The sequence below is a fragment of the Dasypus novemcinctus genome, chromosome 13 (assembly GCF_030445035.2).
Source record: "Dasypus novemcinctus isolate mDasNov1 chromosome 13, mDasNov1.1.hap2, whole genome shotgun sequence".
In the NCBI taxonomy this organism is placed as follows: domain Eukaryota; kingdom Metazoa; phylum Chordata; class Mammalia; order Cingulata; family Dasypodidae; genus Dasypus; species Dasypus novemcinctus.
The window spans coordinates 35,529,497-35,551,232 of record NC_080685.1 but is presented as its reverse complement, the minus strand read 5'-3'; the positions used below and the strand labels follow the sequence as shown (position 1 = coordinate 35,551,232).

General features: G+C 43.4%; 2 protein-coding genes across 4 annotated transcripts in view; one reads left to right on the top strand and one right to left on the bottom strand.

The window, feature by feature from the left end:
- The window catches only part of CADM3 (cell adhesion molecule 3), a 30,645-nt gene extending 21,340 nt beyond the window's left edge, over nt 1–9,305 (bottom strand). The window contains exons 1-2 of one of the 3 annotated variants that reach the window (XM_071207495.1): nt 8,812–9,082; nt 4,401–4,571 (exon numbers count right to left, since the gene is read on the bottom strand). Coding sequence is in view for 2 of the 3 variants with exons in the window: in XM_004474248.5 (XP_004474305.1) it covers nt 8,812–8,893 (82 nt within the window). In the remaining variant the exon portion in view is untranslated. Of the gene's footprint in view, nt 1–4,400; nt 4,572–8,811 lie in introns of all 3 variants that reach the window. The other 2 variants (XM_004474248.5, XM_004474247.5) reach the window with 2 other exon arrangements.
- AIM2 (absent in melanoma 2) overlaps nt 1–21,736 on the top strand; it is a 140,854-nt gene that overhangs the window by 6,669 nt on the left and 112,449 nt on the right. The gene's annotated exons all lie outside the window — the stretch shown is intronic.

The window sequence follows — 21,736 nt, the reverse complement described above, 5'->3', positions numbered from 1 at the left end:
GTAAAACGAGAGCAGAATTCAGATTTGCTCATTGGAAGGGTATGGAAAAATAAGGAATGGGAAAAGATAGCCCAGGAAAATCAGAGAGAAATAAAGATAAATTTCCAGAGGATGAAAAATCTCAGTCCAGGTTACAAAGTCTTGCTCATACTCTCTAGTGCCTTTCCCAGTGCCTCAATAGCTGTTTGAGTGCATGGATAAATTCTTTTTCTCAAAAGGTTCTGTCTTGCTCTCCTTTGCTCTTTATATCACACTTTAGATATTTCAGGCTTTTGGCTTGGTGTGATGGGATGACAATGCTGTGGAAAAAGTTTAATTTGTTAGAAGCCAGGCAAGAAAGCATTCATCTCTGCTGGTTCTAGTTTTACTGACTTGTTTTTACTGTTTCCCTTCACTGGATGATCAGAGTCAGGGAATAGATGACAGGTTCAGGGCAATAGTTAGGAGCATTACATGAAGGAAAATGTGTTCTGCTCTACACACCCACACTACTCTAGCTTCCCTGCTTCCCCCAATCCTAGCTGAGATTTAGTCTCTTCCCTTCATTCTTCTCACTTAAAAAAATTCTGTGGCACATTGTTCACATTAGCCTTACTTTGTGTATTCCTGGAAATTTAACTCTTCCATGAAACAGTCTTTCAAGATTACAAATGTCATCATCCCTCTAATTGCAAATAATATTGTTCAGATACAAATATCTCATCCTCTCTTCTTAAATCTTCAGAATGTCTCATCTTTGATGTAGGTATACATTCATTCTTGTTCCCTTTTTAAGATGCATAGCTATTAAGACCTGGTTGCCCTCTTGTTCTCCTTCAGCATGTATCCTTCAATACGCATATGACACACTACAATTTTCACTATTCATATCTCTGTTTTCCTTTTTTTCTGACATAAACACACAGCTTTTCTTATGACCCAGATACAGAGCCCTTTTCACATGGCTATATTAATCAGAACTTCCTACTTCCAGAAAACCATATGGCTTAAACGCAGAGATTCTCCCCAAAGCAGAATTCAGGCTCTCTTTTGCTCATACTCCCCAGGAGAGGGCCAGAATCATCTCCTCCCGAGGGCTGAGGCTCAGTCCATCTGTCACTAACATTGACTCCAGAGCTTGGAAACCAAAGAAGAGTTGGCATTAAGTGGGAGCTGAGGCTAAGGCTAAATGATAATATGTGAGGCCCAGGGGCTTAGTGATGGCAGTTTTTATATTTGTTTAAGATTATAGGATAGAGGTTAGAGGAGGTATCATATAACATATGTTTGTAAAAATTTCATCTTTAAGAACTAGACTCCACCTACTGAGTGCAGTTGTCTCATCTTTTTGCATTTGTTGGGACAGATGATTAAGATGAGGATGATAGAACTGGCCCTACATTTTTAAATAAGGCAAGAACCACACTCTGGGTTCTTCAAAGGCTGACCACTGTGCTAACTCACAAGGTACCTTCATCAATGTACTTATTGGAAACTTGCTGGGTTTCAAAGAAAGAGCAGGAGTATTTAAATCAGAGATGCAATAAACCAGTTCATCTTCAGGAGTTTTTTCTACCTGTCTGAGGCTCTGTCTAGAATTCTACAATCAGAATTGGAAGCAAAGAGCCAGGGCATAGAAGAAGAAAAATAAATATATGAAATAAAGATCTGCAAATCCCAATGAAATATGGCAGTATCGGAAGTACTAGTTTCCCATCTTACCTTGCCAATATATGGCACTATAAGGAGGAAGGAGAGAGACAAGGAATTGTTGGCTTAGAGATGAATGGCTAAGACTTTGGCTTCCATTTTTTCCCCCAGGACAAGGCAATGTGTCTGACCTTCTTGACCCTGAACTGGAAGTAAATGAGCCAAAGGTGCTTATAATTAGCAATCAATAGACAATTAGTGTAAGCCTAGCTGGTAGAAGGGAAAATAAATCCTTAGAGAAGACAACATTTTAGTTTGTTTTTTTTTTTTTTTTCAAATGTTATTCAGCTCTCTTATTCTTCTGGAGGCCTCCAGGAAAAAGTTATAGAAAGATGAGAGGGTTAAAGAATACCATAGGTAAGAGTTTACCTAGAGGGTGATAGACATATTGAAAGAAAAATGTTGAAATCTCTGCGTTAGAATTATCCATTAAATGTGTCTTCTCTTGGTGGGAACAAGGGTCCCGGGGAGATGAGTGAATGGGAGATAGCCCAGCTGTTGCTTGACCCTTATCCTGTCTTCCTGAAGGCTCACTTATAAAGACAAATCACTTCCATTACCTGTCCTTGAGGAATGAAATTTCTCCTTGTTTCAAATGAGGAAACGAAAGAACGCTCCTGGAAATTAATTTTGAAAACCTCTCCTCACAGCTAGACTTTGCTGTGGGTCCTTCATGAGTGTTTTCTATCATATGAACTGTTATGTAGAAATCAACACAGGGAAATCAGAATTTAGGGGAAGAGAAGCTTTCATAGTTCCAATGTGACTTGAGGAACAAGCTGTCTAGCCTCAGACTGGCAGAAGCTGAGCATTCTCGGCTCCTTGCTGCACTTGACATCATCAGTTTATTGGCAGATAATGCAAAAGAGTAGCAGGGCCCAGTTCAAGATGTGTCTACTGAGATCTGACCAAGGATCTGGATTCTGAGATGGGACAGTTATATTTAAGGGTATTGGTTCTGTACAAATTGGTTGTAAAAGTGGGGGGAAATGAGTCTGGGTTTTGATACTTGTTTTCTATGCCTTTCATATATTAGATTCCTCCATTAACTATTCTGATGACCCATTTATTGTATAATGTCTTTGCATTTACTCATAAGGTTAAGGGTGAAGGGAAAGAAGGCACTATGTCAGGACAGTTAAATTTGAGTGTCAGACTCATATGATTATCAGAGATGAACAATAATGTCTCAACCTAAAACACGACTATTCATTGTTCTGTTTTTAATCTGAGGCCATATATGGTAAAGCATTTGTATTTTGAGGCCATTTGAGGCCACTCTATGCCCGGTCTTCTGAGGATCTCAAACAGCTCTTCTTTTTAATCTGAGAATTACTTGGCTGTGAAGACTCTCCAGAGATATATCTCAGAATTTTGTTCCCCTCTTCCTGGTGGAGCAGGTCAGTGATCATAACTGAGCTCATGTGTGTTTGTTGTGGTAGGTTGGGGGAGGGAGATTCCAACCCTGTTCTGAGGGCTGCACTGTGGAGAGTAAAGAGATTATAAAGCTTAGAGAGAGAGCAGGACCACGGAGAGCAACAAGAAGAGCCTGGAGTGTCACCATCAGGGACTAGCACCATGGAGAGCTCAAAGCACAGGTAGAGTGTTCCACAAAGAACAGGGGAACTCCCATTATGGGTAAGGCAGCCAACTCTTGAGCTGTCAAACTGAAACAGACCTCAGCACTTCCTTTAGAATCCCACTGCACTCATCTCTTGATCTAAAAGGCCTTCTAATGCACTCTGAACCTGTCAGAGAATTGGACCCAAGAGATTATATTAAAAAATGAGGATCACCATCAGACTGAGATTGCCAACATGAGCCTCAGGACTTATGACATAACCCTAGGTATTAGTAATGGTGGAAGGGGTTTTAATTTGCTACAATTGCTTATGAATAAGATTAGGATTATCTTCTAATGAGAGAAAATATCCAACAGAGCATCTGTTGCCCTTCAGAGACACAAGGGTACAAGGAAGCTTAAATGTGTGTTACCATCAGGTACGAGATGAGAGGTATCAGGGTCAGAGTGCCTTAATTGCTGTGAATAGTCCAGACTAGATTATATATGGAAAAGGGGTTTGGGATCACTTGTCTTAAGAAGAGAGTGGTCTTCAGGATATAGAGTCTCTGTGGTAGCTGTGAAATATCATCACTCTCTTTAGGCTTAGGGGAATTTTGGTAAAGAAAAGCAGTTCTTGCTGTTTTAGTAAAGAATATGTAGCTTTACTGAGACTTTATTATGCAAAAATCTCAAATGTTTCTTATGTTCAAGACCCTTGAGAATTTAGCTTCTCAGTGGCTGAAGTGATAGATTTCCTTGTTATAGCAGGATTGGACTGAGTTTTCACTTGGGTAGTTATTGGACCCCCGAGATCAGCTGGTTCTGACCTTGTTTGGAGCCATGACCACTGCTGCTACTAGAGACAGACAGGTCCTTTGCTCCAAGAGACTTGTTCTCTGTTTTATAATGAATGGAGTATATATCCTTAATTTTACTGGGTTCTTGGAGACCTGAATCTTTTTCTGACTGTTTGCTTCTCTCTATCTCATAAACATTGCAGTTTACAAGGGATTGCTATTGTCAGAGCTTTTGAGTGGGCTCCAGGACATGACCCCATCCTGGAAACAAAATGTTTGGGCCTATACCCAGTGGTTAATTAGGAAATAATGAAGTATAAGATGAAAGAGAAAGGAGAAGATATAATTACCCAAACTTTCTAATACCCTGGACTTTTTCACTCAGTAGTCAGTAAGGATCTGGTCCAGACCATAGCTTGTTTTCACGGAGAATCTGGGACCTAGATTACCATCCTTCGATGGAATTCCATTAGTGAGAAGTCGATGACAAAAAGGGGATTGTTGAGCCATATACAGTTCCACTGGAATAAGAAACAACAGAGAATGTAACTAGTCACAGCCCTAGGGGTTTTATTTCTCTGGTGATAACTGTGGAGATTTTTTTCCTACCACGTGACTAGGAAAAGCTCCCTTTGACCCTGTTGTACATATTATTTGGACTGCAAGAAAGTAGTAATAGCGAGGAGTATCAAAGTCAAATCTATGGATTTACAGAGAAATGGCACAAACTACCCGGACTGCTTTCAAAGTGACCAGAACACCAAAAGGATGCCATCTGTGGATTTTTTTGGCTGCAGAAGTATGAGTCACTCTCCAAGTGAATAGTGAATGTCTGAAAATGAGTGAGAGAGGGCACTGGCCAGCCCTACAGTAGTGAGCTGGTTCATTTTACTGTCAGTGTAGGCCAGAAGGCGTCACACTGTTTAGCAGAACCCCACCCAAGTTGTGCTTTAAGGATTATAGGAGGTAGAGGTGGCCCCCTTCCTAGAAGGGGAAAAGGCTCCAGAGCTTATTTCTTTGTTTGAACATGAACAGTTCTCCTTTTATTTATTTGATAAAGGGGCTTCACAGTCTTTTAGATAAAAGAGTGGAAACACTAGAGGAAATTACTAGAATCAGCAGTGCTTCTCAGCCCTAGGGAAAACTTAGGATAGAATCTTGGACCTAACTGCTAGCTAGGTGGCTGACATTCCACAGCCTGGGCCCCACATTAGGAAGACTGATTTTGCATGGAATTAACTAAATTTGACTATACTTACTATATCCAGTGTCTCTGTGATGGCCTCAACTTTTCTGTGCCAGGGAATGCTTCTATTCCCATGTCTGAAGGGAGGGCATATCCTTCCTAAGGGTTACAGCAGCAACTAAGAAAAGAAACTGGATGGAGTAGCTCTGCCAAGCAGATCTGTGGGCAGAGCTAGAGTGAATGCCTGCTGGACCTCTCCAGCACATTGGGCATGTTCTCTACACTGGGCACCTGGCCAGGGGGCTGCAGAATGGATGGCAGTGGACAGAGGTCTTTGGGTAGGGAAAGATACTCATGTGTGGGGCAGTGCTGTACAAGGTTAAATTGCTACTACCCTGGTTTAAAGCAAAGTGAGTTTGTCCACTCTCCCTTTCTAACTAGATCAACTCTAATCTAATTAGATTAGAGTATGTAAATAACTTGAGAAGGGTGAATCCGAGGAAGGCTGGTCATGATGTCAAATGCCGAGCAACTTACCAGTGATATGACTGCAGGGTACTTTAAACTGATAGGCCTTGTTTCCCCCCAAGTCTGTAATTGCCAACTGCTGCCCATACTAGGAAAATGTGAAAAGGAGGGGATCAGTGGTACACTCTAAATGTCTTAATTGTTTCAGAGCTTCTAGCCACAGCACTAAGGGCCAGCTTCAGATATCAGTTGCTTGCTCTTTTCCAACTTCTCAATCCCTGTTCAGCATTATGGAGCTTAAATAAATTTTATGCTGTACTTCAGGGAGTTATATACCCCAGCAGTACATGAAGCTTGTTTTTCCTTATTCTAAATGGAAACAGACACCCTACCACAGCAATCTTGTCCACTCATTCATCCACATATCAGGTATCTCCTAAAGAAGAAAGTTGGGAAATGTAGGGCATATTTAAAAATTTTAACTTGGGTGTAGGAATGTTTCAAGTTATGTTTGAGGCTATGGCAGGGCTATATTCCTTAAACCTTCATACCACATCTCTTCTGGTTTTGGTCAGACATTACCAGTTAAGATAGGTACAATCTAGTCCCCTGCCCAGGCCAACTCTAGGGTAGTAAACATATCTGCATAATCCTGGTTAGAATGGCCTTCAGGATCACTACCCATGAGCTTTAAACCTATATACCTGCCTTTCACCATCAGAGCTGGCCTTCTGAGATCCAGAAACTAAGGAGTAGGATAAGTTTAAAATAGAAAGTTGCATGTGGTTTTGTCTTGTCCATCAGCATAATCTGAGACAGTGCCCACCCAAGTGGCCACTATATAGATTATATAGATAATGCTCCACAAGGGAAATGATGCATGATTTGACTCTTCCTCGGGAACAGACCTCCAGACCTCCCTCCTCATCTAGAAATCCCTCATTCAAAAGTTACTGCTTTCCACTCCTTCCTTCAAGCCAATGCTCTAAGACAAACTTCTAGCATCAGGAATAGAGCATTTCTGTGCCTCTCAACTTTAAAGCCTGAGTAGGGGCCTAAAGAGGCCTTAAAGAGGAAGACCAAGACAGAATAATGCAGTTGGAGAATAAAGAGTTGGCTAGTGTGCAGATTTGCTTTTCTCCAGTGTTTACATCCTAGAGTAGAAGAGCTCACAGCTTTCTGAGATGACACCTCTCTTTCCTTTTAGGTCCCAGCCTGGCACCATTAGCTCCCATAGCCTGACAGGTGTGGTTTGTGTCCCGCTTGCCTCTCTAATGCAGCGAGTAGGTTCGAAAGGCCAGGGGTTGTAGTTGAAAGTCAAGGCCCAGTAGGGGCTTCAGCATTGAGGCCCAACCCCCAGCAGCCTCTCTTCGCCTTGCACTTACTCTCCCAGGTCCCTGCTCACCCTCCTCAGTGAGTAGGGTCAGCAGTGCAGTCCTCCTGGGAAGGGGGATTCCAGGAGCAGGGGCTCCTGTCTCTGTGCTGGCTCAGGCAGGAACTCCCTTTGGGGAGTTTTAATGGGTAGAGGATGGAAGGAATCAGCCAGTTAGCTGTAGAAAGGGGATCCCCAGGGTCCCCATACCAAGGGAAGCTCCTTTATCATGGTGGAGACAGGGCTAGGGGAGGAGGTCAGCTGAGGTGGAGCAATTATTCTTCCAGCACCCTGGCTCTTAGCCTGTTTTCCTCAGCTGAAATTCTCTACATCATTCTCCCTAGATTCAACCCCTCCCCTTCCACCTCCGCCCCGCCCTGTGCCCATCCCTGCTGGCCACTGGGTCCATTGCCCAGGAGCCGCCTCCCCTTTCTCCTCCCCTGCGGTTCTTTCTGTTCTGTTTTTCGCTGGCATCTGGCCGGGCATAGCCACCACCCTCCCCCTCACTCTCCCCACATCCCTTTGCTCCGCAGAGGTCCTATTCCCTCTCCCCCCTCCCCCACCCAGCCCTCTACCGACCGGTGAGGAGGAAAGAGGAGGATGCATTCCTTTAGTCCCTTCCCAGCCTAAGCTCCGTCCTCCAGGGACCTGAGACTGAACTCTGCCTCCCATCCTAGTCTTCCTACAAACTGCCCCCTGCCACCCCATTAACCATCAGCAGCCTTTAAAAAGGCTGAGGGTGCCCCCGCACGCTGACCTACATAGCCTGGCCCCTGCCGGGAGGGGCTCCTCGAGTCCCCTCACTCCTGGCCCCGCCTCCTTTCTCCCCCCACTCTCTTCCTTCATCTCTACCATTACCAACCAAAGACGGTTTGAGTTCCAGAATGGGGCAAAGGGGCTAGGTATGCTACCCCACCCCGAATTGGGAGAATCAATGCTTAGCTATGGGTTTTCCATATCAAATATCTTGATCCTTTCCTTTGCCCACCCGCCCTCCAACACCCCCCATCCCCTCTCAGACCCCCCTCCTCCACTCCAGTCTGGGTTTCTTTTCCCAGCCTCCGTCACCTAGTGTTATTGCCATCCAGCGGCCCCCTCCGCCCTGGGTTGTTGTTTTGCTCCAGGGAGAAGCCCCCCCTCCTTGCTCACGCCCCCCTCGGCAGCCTCACCCAGGCCCCTTTCCCAGCCCACTCGGAGCTCCGCCGTGGGTGGGGGAACGGGCGGGGGAGCAGAAATGTTTGCATACAGCAGTTTGGGGGATTGCATTGGCTACACAACCCCTACAGACATACATACAGACACCCGACACACGCCCAGCGACGAACCTCACTCCGCCCCCAACACACACTGACACAGACATACACACCGATACTGACACAGAAACGCAGAGCCAGACACCAACACAGACGCGCACACCCAGACGCGCGCACACACGGACATTGCCTCCAGCCCCGGGGCTGCTCATAATAGACATAAACCCCGAGATCCAAACCCGAGGCGTGCACACGCAGACAGACCCTCGGCCGTGTACACAGCAAAGTGCACACGCCGGCACACCCCACGACCCACAGAGACACGGATGCTCAGACAGACACAAGGGTCTTAGCAGCGGCCGGCGACTTTAAACCCCGGTGCCAGACAAAGCCTCCAGGCTCCCTCCGCCCCCACTCCCGATCCGAGCCCCCGCCCCAGGTCACTCCCCACCTCCCCTGGCACCGCCCCCTCCCTCACTCACCGTCCTGGGAGAGGTTGGCCCCGCCGGGCGCCCAGCAGCAGGCGAAGAGCAAGAGCAGAGGCAGGGAGGAAGGCGCCCCCATCGCGCTTCCCGGCCGGCTCCCTGGCTGAGCGCTGGCGAGCCTGGGTCCCCAGGGGCTGGGGCTGGAGAGGGGGGCAGAAGACGATGCTGACCGGAAGGGCGCCCCCGAGCCGCTTAGGAGCCCGGGGCCGAGGCGGGGACCGGGAGGGAGCCGGCGCTGCTGCAGTTGCGGGGATTAAATAGGGCGCTCGGAGCAAACCATTCGGTTGGAGGTGGAGGGGGTGGCGGGGGGCTGGGCTGGTCGCGGGGGGGTGCCAGGCTGCCGCATTCCCCACTCCCCCCGCCTCCCATACCCCCTTTGTGCCGTCGTGGTGTCTTCCACCCTCTCCCCCGGGAGCTCCACCGGCCGGGCTCGGGTGTGGAACGGAGGGAGGGAGCTGGCTCAGCAGCGGGACCCAGAGCGCACCCCTCTTAGGCTTGGGGTGGAGGGAGGGGAGTGGGGCAGGGCGGTGGGCCAGCTGGCGAGAGTGGCCACTGCAGGCCTGGGCAAGGGCGTGCCCACTAGCCCCGCCTTCCATCCTTTGGCTACTGGGGATCCCCATAACCCCTGAGGTCTCCCTGTCGGGCAGTGTGCCTGGGGAGAGCTCCCTAGTGGATAACTGGTTATGTTGACCATTCCCTTAACCACTGGCATCCCTAGTTTCTCTGACCCAAGAGCCCCAAGTGTCTGTCCAACAATTTGTGGCCCCAGGCAGCCCCCCTTGAAAGGCATCCTCAAGCACACCCCCAGGCCATGGGAACCAATAGCTCCCTTAATCTGTTGTCAAAGAAATTGCTTATTCTCTAAAAGCAGTGGATTCACCTCAGACTCTTGTCCAACCAACCTGTAAAACTACTGCAAGTCAGTAGCTGTCCCCCCTAACCCTCCTTATTCCACCCCTTTCCCCCTAGCCTTACCCCCTACCAGTATTTTCTCTTCTTTCTTAATCTCTCAGAGCATCTAGTCCTTTTAGAGTTAGTAGTTAGTAAGATTCCTGGGTGAATGGTCTGCTCTACAGACCCCCAGGGAACTGCCTTTTTAAGGACCAGTGCATCTGTGACTAATTCAGTTCTTGTCACTGAGGCCAGATATAAGATGGATGGGTGAGGCTGGGTGTTTGTACTTGCTCTTGACTCAAGAGTCCGAAGTCCCTGAGGTTTGCTGTTCTTTGTGATTGAGCATCTCTGGAAGAGTCTTGGTACCTTCTAAGGCAGTTTAGCTGAAGCTTAGATTCTGCGAATAAATTTCTAAATTTGAGAGTCATAGAATCGAATAATTTGAGATATATAAGATTTATCCTAAAAATCATCTGATCCAACCTCTTATGACACAGGTGGAACTGAGGCCCGAGGAGAGTTAAGTGACCTACGCAGGGTTACACTGGTAGTTAATAGTAGAGAACACAAATGTTGCCTAGGACATGGAACAAAATGACTTTCAAAGTGTCTTCCAGACCTGTAAGGCTAATATTTTGTTCCTAGAGCAGGGATCTGGGTTCAGGCCTTCTACCTCCTGGACCAGCCCTGTTTTAGTGCTCATGACAGTGCCTCTTTTTGCTAATGTCTATGTAACATTAGCAAAAATGTCTCCCTCTAAAACAAAGTTTCTCAATCCTCTGTGATGTAGGTAATGTCTCTATCACCTAGTATCTCAAGGACAAGGATGTGGAAAGTACTTTGTAAGCAAGACTTTATACAAACCGTTGTAACTGGTGGAGACACCAAGAGAGAATAATCCCAGGAGATCCTTCAGGATCTGCCCCACTCTTTTCTCTCACTGCCCCTATGCTTTCTCTATGGTATGGTTTCTGTATGCTTGACATTTTGAAATCTCTGGGAGCTGCAGATGGAGATGGATAGTTTAGTTGAAGGAGGTGGAGGACACTGGCTGATGTGTGAAGAAGTGGATGTAAGAGAGAGAAGAGGCTGGAATATGTGGGGAGGAGATAAAGGAAAGACTGAACTTTCTGTGACCAGGTTGGTATGACATTAGTCATGCAGAGAGGAGGAAGGATTGCATGCTTTTAAGAAAGAGAATTGGGCTTCAGAGGGGAAGGATTAAGTTATACTAATTTTAAGGTTTTGATGGATAAAGAGGATTATCTCTGGAGCTAGAAGAAACCTTAGAGATCATCTAAGCTGGGCTTAGTAGAAGACAGGTTAGTGTGTGGTAGGGAGTGAGATTGGAGATGGGTGAGATGGGGAGGGCGGGATGTGGGATTAACAAGTCATCTTTTCCATCTGCTGCTCTGCAATGATCCCCTTCTGCCTTCCCCTTCTTAATTCTCTAAGGATTCTGCTCGTCTGGCCCCAACTTCTACTGTAACTGCATGGGATGAGAACCAAGGGTGGGAGGAAAAGAGGAAAGCTGTTTTGGAGAGTATTAAGAACTAGCAAATGAGACTCTGGAATGCTCTTTTCCCACTGGCTCCTCTTCCCTTTTCTACATCATCAGCGTCAGTTTGGCAGCAGTGTAGGGCCTAGGAATGGGAAGCAGTTGTTGGCTTTTAGAATTATAGAATAAAAGAGTATTAGAGTTATAAGGGGACATCAAGATTTTGTAATTAATATCCCTTGTTGAGCAGATGCAGAAGCTAAGTAACTTTCTATGCTCACACAAGCTAACTAGGAAAGGAGATGACAGTATTGGATGGGAAGGGAGATAGATGTCCTTTCCCTATATCTTCATATAAACCTGGGGGCGGAGGGCACGACAGCTAAGGAGATTCATTTCCAGTACTCCTAGAGCATGATCCAATCTGAGAAATTCCTCATGCCATCCGATATGAGAGAGTGGACTCTCCTACATAGATGTGATACCCCCATTTGGAATAACTCCTAACCTCCACTCATTCTAGTCCCTTTTTCACATGGACATCCAGCATTCACAGACACCTTCTTCACTGGAGACCACCTTCTCTAAAGACTGACCTATGAGCATTATCCCAATCTTAAAAATACGTAAAATAGACGTATCCATGTTGGTTTGTGATCTCCATGGTTACTTAACACTCTAAAATACTATGACACCCAGTATGCGTTTCTCAGAGACTGTGCAAAGTCCACAGTAGGTTGCCAGTGGGACTAGAGACCCAGTAACTACAGTGAAAGTCAGGACTGCAGGGAGGTAGGCGCGTCTTGGCTCCTGGATACATACCCCTGTCCACTCAGCAACAGCCTGGGTAGCTGGGGGTGTGGAATGTGGTGCTGGCATCACATCGGTGCTGGACTAGACACAGCTGTGTGGGTGCTGGACATTCCTTTCCCCCAAGCTGCTCCCTCCTTGGGCGGGGAGATGGAGGAAACGGGGCCTGAGTGGGGGTGCATTTTACATATTCCTCTGGGAGGGAGATGACTGCACCTATAGGGAAAGGACTCAGAAGATTTGGCTTTGTATCCATTTAGATTCTGCTTTGCACTTTAACCCTTCTCCTCTGTATGATCTTTCTCAGTAGATTCTGCATAGGTTTTTGCATTGCTTTCCTCTTCAATTTTCCACCCAACTAAACCAGTACTCCTCGTACTGATTCTTACTTCTATTATCCAATTTTAATTAACCCCATCCTTAATCATAACCCCTATATGCATTTTAATTCCAACTTTAATTGAATTCTAATTTTAATCCTAACTGTAATCTATTACACATTCTAGCTACTAATCCTAATACCACCTCCATTTTAATTGCCAATTTTAACTAACATTTTAATTCTAATCTGTTTTAGGACTGCAACTTTCACATAAAAATGATCACAGGTACCATTTATTGAAAACCCATGTTATGCCAGACCTTATGGTATGTATTTTACATGCAGTAGCTCATTTAAGTCCCTGAAATTACCCTTAAGTGCTTGAGATTATTAGCTCCCTTACAAATAGGATACAACAAAGGTTTAAGGAGAATATGTAACTTGTAAACAATGGGTTCAAATCTAGGTCTGCTTGACTTTAAAGCCTGTGCTCATTTCTCTTTTAGCCAACAAATGGTTTTTGAATGACCCTCTCCAAAAATCCTAACTCTGGTTGAAATGACTTCTAAAATACTAAGTTTTATTAGTAGCATCGTTGTTGTTGTTTTTTTTTAATACCCTCACCCCCCGTGGCCTCTTTTTGGAATGCTGTCTGCTCTGTGTCTGTATTTATTTTTTTATTTTATTTCCCCTTCCCCCTTGCAGCTTGCTTGCTGTCTGCTCTCTGTGTCCATTCGCTGCATGCTCTTCTGTGTTATTGCTTGTATCCCTTTTTTGTTGCATCACCTTGCTGAGTGTGCTCTCTGTGAGCGGCTCTCCGTGATGCTTGCAGACCAGGCAGCTCTCCGCAGCGTGTGGGCAAGCTTGTCTTCACAAAGAGACCCCAGGATGCAAACCCAGGGCTCCCATATGGTAGATGGGAGCCCAACAGATTGAGCTACAGCCGCTTCCCAGCATAGCTGGTTTTTTTTTTTTTAAATAAATGGTTGTGCAAAATAGAAGACAAATCAAACATCCCAAACTACCCCAACAGTGCCAAATCTCTCACCTCAGAAACCCCATTGATACTTTCAATAAACCAATTTTTTATAAAGTTTAAATATCCAAAATACAGAAAGAAACAAACTAAAAAGAAAGGCTTCCTTCCCAGGGTTGCCATATTGCACAATTCCAACGAGCATCATTTACGTTGAATTTGTGCAGCATAGCAGCTCCCCAAGGCTTATTAGCAAAGCAGATAAAGCCGAGGTAAAAACACCTACCAAATTAAATCACCCTATGTATGTATATGACTTAAGCATGAGAATCACTAGACAATTTTATGTTTAGCTTAATAGCAATAACTGTTAAGGGCCAATTGTGTGCCAGATACTATACTAAGTTATTTACATTTATTAGTCCCTTAAATATTCACAAGCCCTCTATGCAGTTTGCATTACTCCTATTTTACAAAGGAGGACAGTTAGGCCTGGAGAAGGAAAATGACTGGCATGAGAGCACAAAGATAGTGAATGATAGTCCCAGGTTTCAAATACAGATTTGTCTACTCCAAAGTCTGACTCTTAAACTATTACACTCACCCAGGGAAGGCATCTGAAAGAAGAGGACATTTTGAACTTGGTTCTCAAGGAGAAAAGGAGAGTCACCTGATGTTAGAACGGAGGTTGACCTATGAGACAGTGGATGGGCTGAGATCAATATGGGGAGGACAAGGAGAAGGGGAGTAAGATAAATAGATTGCATGGGAAAATGAGTAAAAGGTGAGAGAATAATGGGGCACTAGAACAAATATGAGCAGAGGCCAGAGAAAAATGTTTATGATAAATTCAGGCAAAAATAAAATCATGTAATAAATATGCATGCCACTGTTGTTTCAACTACAGTTTGATTGATGTATTGTGGGAAGACAGTAGACACACACAGTCATCTGCAAACAGAAATACACATTTTCAGTTACATGGATATCAGTGGCCTCTCCTGCACAATAGCCCCACATTCCTTCCTTTGCATTCCATGCTCTAGCAGTATTGAATGGCCTGTAATTTCCCAGACACACTGTGTTGTTCCATGCCTCAGTGTCTTTGCACATATTGTTTTGTATACCTGGATTGCCCATCTCATTAAGCCTGATGAAACTTGTGTTTATCCATCCAAATTTTGATTAGGTGGTACTGCTTCTGGGATGCCGTCTTCCCAGAGATAATCATTCTTTGCTAGGTACTACCATATATTGAATGTATACTGCCACTTTTTAATTTCTATTACTGTTGGAATGGTTTGTCTGTGTCTTTTTTCCTTCTAACTGTGAGCTGCTTGAGGCCAGGAATTCCTGGTACATAGTTTAAAAACTGATGAAAGTGGCTGTTTAGTTTGTTTTACTGAATTAATTTGAAATGATACATTTATAAAAACTTAGACTTGATCAACTGTTTTTGCAGACCCACAAATATACATGTAACCACATTTTGTTAAAATACTCATATGAATGCATGTGTTCACATAGATACAATGTGTGCAGAGTAAGGTGACTGATTCTATTACATATATACACACATTTTCATCCACTTATTCAAGATACTCTAATTCTTGGAATTAACTTTAGAGCCTGCCACATCCTTTTGCATAGCTTCAGTTGTGGAAAATTTTTATACTTTGAGGATGGCTTTTAATTTTGAAAATAGCCAAATGTCTTTGGTATCCAAAACTTAGGAGGTAATGGTGGGTCATGTTGGGTAATATACAAAAACAAAACGTGGCTGTACCTAAGTAAATGGTTTCTATGGACTTATATGCTGGCTCTTGGTTCTCTAAGCAGTTTCCAAAGAAGAGTTCTAGAAAAATTCTGAGCAATGGAATTATGGTCTCTTTGTTAAAACCAATAAAATCAATACAAGTCTCATCATTTTATAGCCATAGCTGGTGAACATACCTGCTTAGGTATAAACACACAAATCACATATTCAGAACAGAACTCACTGATTTGTCATTTTTACTTATTAACTCATTCATTCATTCATTCATTCATTCATAATTTATTTAGTGTCTGCATGCCATGCACTAGGCTGGCTGAAATTGGGTGTTTTGACCTGGCTATTTTGTTGTACCCTAAAAAATTCTATAAACTTCAGATATGATCTTCTTTTTAGATTACAAAATAAAACACTTAATGGATGTTCTGGCCCTGTCTCCAAGTCCCACCCTATATTTGAGTCTCATTTTATCTATGAGGGATAATAGAAAAGTCAGGAATGGGGTAAGATTCAGATGCAAAATACCTGATAATTAAAACTAATATGACAGCTTAATGGTTTGTTTTATAGAATCATAAGAGAACAGTGAATATTAAAAACTGCTATAACAAATGTCAATGTTTGGTGCTCGGGACGTGAAAAAACAAGGGTGAATAAGTCATGAAACCTACCTTCAAGGAGCTGTTGGTCCAGTAAGGAAGACAGAAAATGCAATCATGTAATTACCATACCATGTGATAAGTGGTATAGTAAAATTATAGAAGGGCACAGTGGAAGCAGAGAAAAGTCAGAGATTAAATTCATGAAGAACCTTAAGGAATGACTAGGAGGTGGCCAGGTGTGGAAAGGATGAAAGACATTACATGAGAGGGAACAACATCTGTATTTGCAGTAAAGCAGGAAACAGTATAGTCAGTTGTGACCAGATTGTGAAGGGAATTTATGCTACAGATTGTTCTTTATTCTGCACACAAGGAGTCATTGAAGGGTTTTAAGCAGGGAAATGTCAGTGCTAGATTTGCATTTTAGAAAGATAACTCTGGCAGTGGTGGATGGATGTGTTGGAGAAAACACCTCATTTGATGCAGAAGTCTGACCCTTCTGGGGACCACAGACTCCTACCATACATTGGATAGGACCCACTGTGTGTGGTCTTGTCTTTAGACCCTGTGGGTATTGTACCCATTACACCCAGAACACAGTTATGGGACCCAGGTACCAATGCACAGTGCAGGCAATGCCACAGAGCACACAGATGCGTGGTGGTGCACAGCGATACTGCATCTCCAGATTAAGTGAACCCCTGGGTCATAAAGTTGCATGGAAGAAGCGGTCCTCAACCATCCCGGTTTTCAAGGGACTAGAGGGTTTCCCAGCAAAGTCCTGGAAAAACTTGGTGGGTGGTCATACTAGGCAGCTCCTGGCAAAATCAGTCTGAACTCAGCAGCACCTGTTACCCAGACCATCCCCCTGGTAACTGTCAGGGGGTCAGCTCCAAGGTTAGAATGTAGGGGGAAGAAAGACAAGCGAGATATTTTCTCTCTTAGAGGACGGTAGAGGTGGGAAGGAGCGGCAGCAGGGTAGGGGGCCTGGTGATGAAGAATAACTAGGCCAAGTGAATGGGAGGAGGGAAGAGAAGAAAGACTGTGTACGGAGAGTGGAGAGTGGAAATTGGCATCTAGTCCAGGATCCCATCTCTGTCTCTGAAATCCTGGGCTCTCTGCTGGTGGTAAGGAGCATTGCAGCCTCAAAATAGTAATAAGCATTGGGGAACGGATGCAGCTCATGTGGTTGAGCACCTGCTTCCCATGTACAAAGTCTTGGGTTTGATCTCTGGTACTTCCTAAAAACAAAACAAACAAACACAAAAAGCCCAACTCTCATTGGGGAGCAGATATAGCTCAGTGGTTGAGCACCTGCTTCCCAAGTATGAGGTCCTGGGTACAATCCCTGGTACCTCCTGAAAAAAAATCAAGCATTGCAAGTAGTGAATGGGTGTGTATGTTGTATGTAAGATACATACACATATATGTCATGTTCATGTTCACGCATACATTTCATAATTCACACATATATTCATCCATTATTTGCAGAGTGGTTTCTCTGTGCCTGCATTTTGCATATGCTGTATTTTTAGTCTTTTTGCATGGCTCTGTGACTTGTAGGAAGTATAATGCCCACTTCACACATGAGAAAAATGAGGCTTGGGAAATCTGGTTACCTCTCACAAGTCACAAATTAACTGGTGGAGAAGAGATCTTAATTTACTCTTAGATCTTACTTAAATTTTTTTAATACTCCTAGTCATTCCAGCAAATCAGTACCAATGTGCTGATTGTAACACTTACCTATTAAAATAATATGGAAGCCCAGGATATTCTGATTCCATAAATGAATAATAAAGATTCCTGATTTTACTGTTAACAGCTGTTTCTAGGTGATTCCTAGGCCCTGAAAATCCTGAGTAGCAGCACACCTCAAACTGCATCTCCTCTCACAGAGCTCATTGACTCCCAAGGGAAACATATGTGCAAAGAGCTCATTAGAACACAGTTGTATGGGAAGGGATGTGGCTCAAGCAACTGGGCTCCTGTCTACCATATGGGAGGCTCTTAGTTCAATTTCTGGGGCCTCCTGGCAAAGGCAAGCTGGCCCACACCAAGGAAAGCTGGTGGCCTGTGAATGGAGAGCTGGCACAGCAAGATGACACAACAAAGGGAGACACAGAGAAGAGACAGTGAGAGATGCAGCAGACCAGGGAGATGAGGTGGCTCAAGCAATTGAGTGCCTCTTTCCCACACTGGAAGGTCCCTGTATCAGTTTCCCAGTGCCTCCTAAAAAGAAGGATGAGAAGAAAAAGACAAGCAGACACAGAAAGAACACACAGTGAGTGGACACGGAGAGCAGATAGAGAGCTCAAACAAGGAGGGGGAAGAAAAAAACATCTATTAAAAGTAATATAAAAATCATTATATATAAAAAAAGAACACAATTGTGTTAAATTTTAAAACCAAAAAAATGTCACTGATCCTTTCAACAAATAATTTTCTTGACTCTTCTCCAGCAATGGCTAACTTGGTTTATGAAGTCCCACACAATCTGGCCCTTGCCTCTCTGAACTCATGTAATTCTCCCACTCCGTTACAGCCACACTTTTTGTATCCAACACAGGAAGCTCATGCCCACCCTAAACGTCTACACTTTTTCTGATCCTTCTGAATCGAATGCCCCTCCTCTACTCTGTGCAGCGCTGGCACCTTCTTGCTTTCGCATCTCTGCTTAAATGTCACCCCCTTGGAGAGGCCTTCCCATTCTCTTGCAATCATTTTTCATTATCGCTGTTTTCTTTCAATTTATCGTTGGATTGTTTATTTATTATCTGCCCCATCCCCCTTCTCCCAGTAAATGTATTCTCCATGAGAACAGAAACCCTGTCTATTTTGATCAAAGTTGACTTACCAGGAAATGGAAGGATGTTGATTGCACATAACAAAACCTGGTACATAGTAGGTGCTTATTAAATGGATGGATGAATGAATGAATGAGTGAATGAGTGAATGAATGAATGAATGAATGAATGAAAGAGAATACCCTCATCCATCTCATTTAGAGAAGAGTGTCCAAATTCTATGATTATATATTTGATCTGACAATCAAGAACTTTTAATCTTAGCTCCAAAGTAAATCTCTCACTGCTATTTAAAGTTTTATCTCTGGTTCAGTGAAAGAAAACATCTCTTTCCCTTTACCAATCTTTATATAATGTCCCTCCAGAGGCATGAAGACTGTTATTTTAAATTGCCCTTCAACCTCTTGTACATCAGGTGGAATATCCTAATTCTTAATCTTTTGCCCGTTCTTTTATCTTTTCAATACCTCGTCTCTCATCTTTTTCTCTTAGATAGCTGGCTTCAGAACATGTCCCAGAGGGTGAGTAAGGCTATCACTGTTATGGGTTGAACATGAGAAAATGAGATGCTATCTCTTGTATGTTTTTCTGTTATTCTCATTTTGTAAATTGCCTCTTGGCTAACTTGTGGTCAGCTTGTGGTCCTTTTTGATCCCAAGGTCTTTTTACACCTTAAAATTCCAGAGCTTGCTATTGCTGGAATAGTATTCTCTTCCTAGGTAAATAATATTTCATTGACTCCTGGTGAGGGTTGCCACCAGAGCTTGCAATCTTAGGGCTTCCGTGCACCGGTGTACCCACACATCCATGCCTGTCAGGGCGACAATTTTTGCTGCAATTCCTGTGACTAAACCAGAAAGGAGACTGAAAGGTTTTGGGTATTCTCTGCTCCATTCATGTGGAGCCATGGCTAGTTTTGGTGAGGACTAGGGCTGGCTGTGTGTCCTGCCTGAAGAAAGGTAACCTGCTACAAGGAGCCATTACTGACTTACCGGAGAGGTAGTGCAGGACAATGAGGAAGCATGATTTTGAAACTGGACTCACCAAGGCTTGAACGCTAACTGTGCCACTTAACTTTGAGATCAGTTTTTTCATTTATTAAACACTAATTTTAAATGATTATTGTCTGTCTTGTAGGCCTGTTATGATGAACAAATGAGGAAATTTAGTTCAAACCCCTAGCCTAGTACTCAGTTATTAACCACTTTGCTCTTTTCCCTCTTACCTTGGAGCAGATATGTTTCTTGGTTCTACTGGATATAACATGGAATCTTGCTCTGTGCCCACTGCTGAATATAAAGAACTTGGACCTAGATTTCCAATCCCAATTACGTTTTCACGTTCACTGAGGTCTTCTCTATTTGCGATGGCCAGGCATAGCCTGCTCTCTGCTACCCTCGTGTGGCCACCCTGACCCCTCACCATTCCTGATCCTCTGCTCCCTCAGTGTGGTTGCTTTGCTGTAATGCAGCTTCTTCTCAGCTCCTTGGAAGACCTAACTCCCAATTCCTGAGTTTCAAATACATATATAAAACATTTTTCAGTTTTTCAGTCTTCTCTTCCCAGGTAAAATCATCTCAGTTCCTTTAACCGTTTCTCATTCCTCTTTAACATTTATTTCATCTGCCAGAAATACTGTAGGAAATATATCCTGCATATTGAGAACTTGGACCCCAGTAAGATCTCTTCAAGTTCCAAATCCCATTTTCTATTGCCCAGCTCAATACCCAGTTCTCTGTCTCATGAATGTAGTTAGATTAGTATGTTTTCATTGCTTATTTAATCACAAAGAGCCTCTTCTTGCCCTCAAACTCAGATCTCTTCACACTAGTAAAAATAGACCCATTCTCGCCTCCTAAAGCATAATGGTGGACCTTGATAGACCCAGAATGCCATTGCCTAAGGATGAATGTGTGTGGCAGAGAGTGTCTCTGCTTTCTTCCCCTCTTCATTGCATTGCAATGTTAGCAAGGGAAATGAATGATGATTTAGAATAAAAGAGGTATACTAGTTTGTTTTGAAAATTTTGTGGATGAGAATAAAGGGAAGTAAATTTGGTGAGCTGGCTTTAAACCAAATTGGGGAGGTTGGCACTTGAGAACCAAGCATTGAAGTCAGAAAAATTTTGTAACAGGATGTTACATGATTGAATTGGCATTGAAAGATTAATCCTCAGATTCAGTGTGATAAAGATATTAATTTTCTCCCTGTTAATTTGCAAAACCAGTACAATCCCATGCTAAAACCCAATATGATATTTTCTCCAATTCTAACATTCCCTTGGAAGTCCAGGAATAGTCACACTTAACTTGAAAACACACATGGGGTGAGGGGAAAGGAGGGCTTGCCAGATATCCTAAGTTACTTAAAAAATATAGCAATTCAAACAGTGCAACATTCACACAGGAATGCATAAATATATTCATGGAACAGAAGATAGAGCATAGTCAAAACCCAGTGTGGGAATTCAGTGTATGAAGAAGATTGCTACCTTCATTATATACTACACTTCTAATTAGTGCCTAGGGGTTGGACTGTTTAAGGAATGGCACTAGGATAATTGGTTATCTACTTGACAGTTGAGATGGAGTGGGGGGCAAGGATGTACTTAGCCCTTCCTTACCATATAGAAAAATAAATTGCAGATTGGCTTAAGTGCTAAAGTTTAAAAAAAATAATTTTTTTAAACTATAGGAAATTATTTATAATTTTAGCTTGGGAAAGGTCTTCCTGAGCAAGACACAAAATTCAAAATCCATAAAGGAAAGGCTGACAAATTTTACTGCATGAGATTTAAAGTTGATATGATGGCAGACACCATACACAAAATTTAAAAAGCAAGTTACAGCCTGGGAGAATCCAGCTTACAATATATATATACCAGTTACAGACTGGGAAAATCTTTTTTACTATATATATATATATATATATACACACACACACACACACACACACACCAAAGTGTTAAAATGATAACTATCCAACAAGTAGTCATAAAAAAGACACACAATGCAATAGCTAAATAGGCAAAGGATATGCTTATTCTCAGGAAATACAGTTGTCCAACAAACATCTTAAAAAATGATCAACTGCATTTGAATTTTGAAAAATACAAATTAAAGCAATAAAGAAACCGTAGATTATTTAGAAAGAATCAGTGACACCCATTAGATTGTTAAAAATTAAAATAATAGATATTATTCAGTGTTGGCAAGTATATGGGGAAACAAGCACCATTT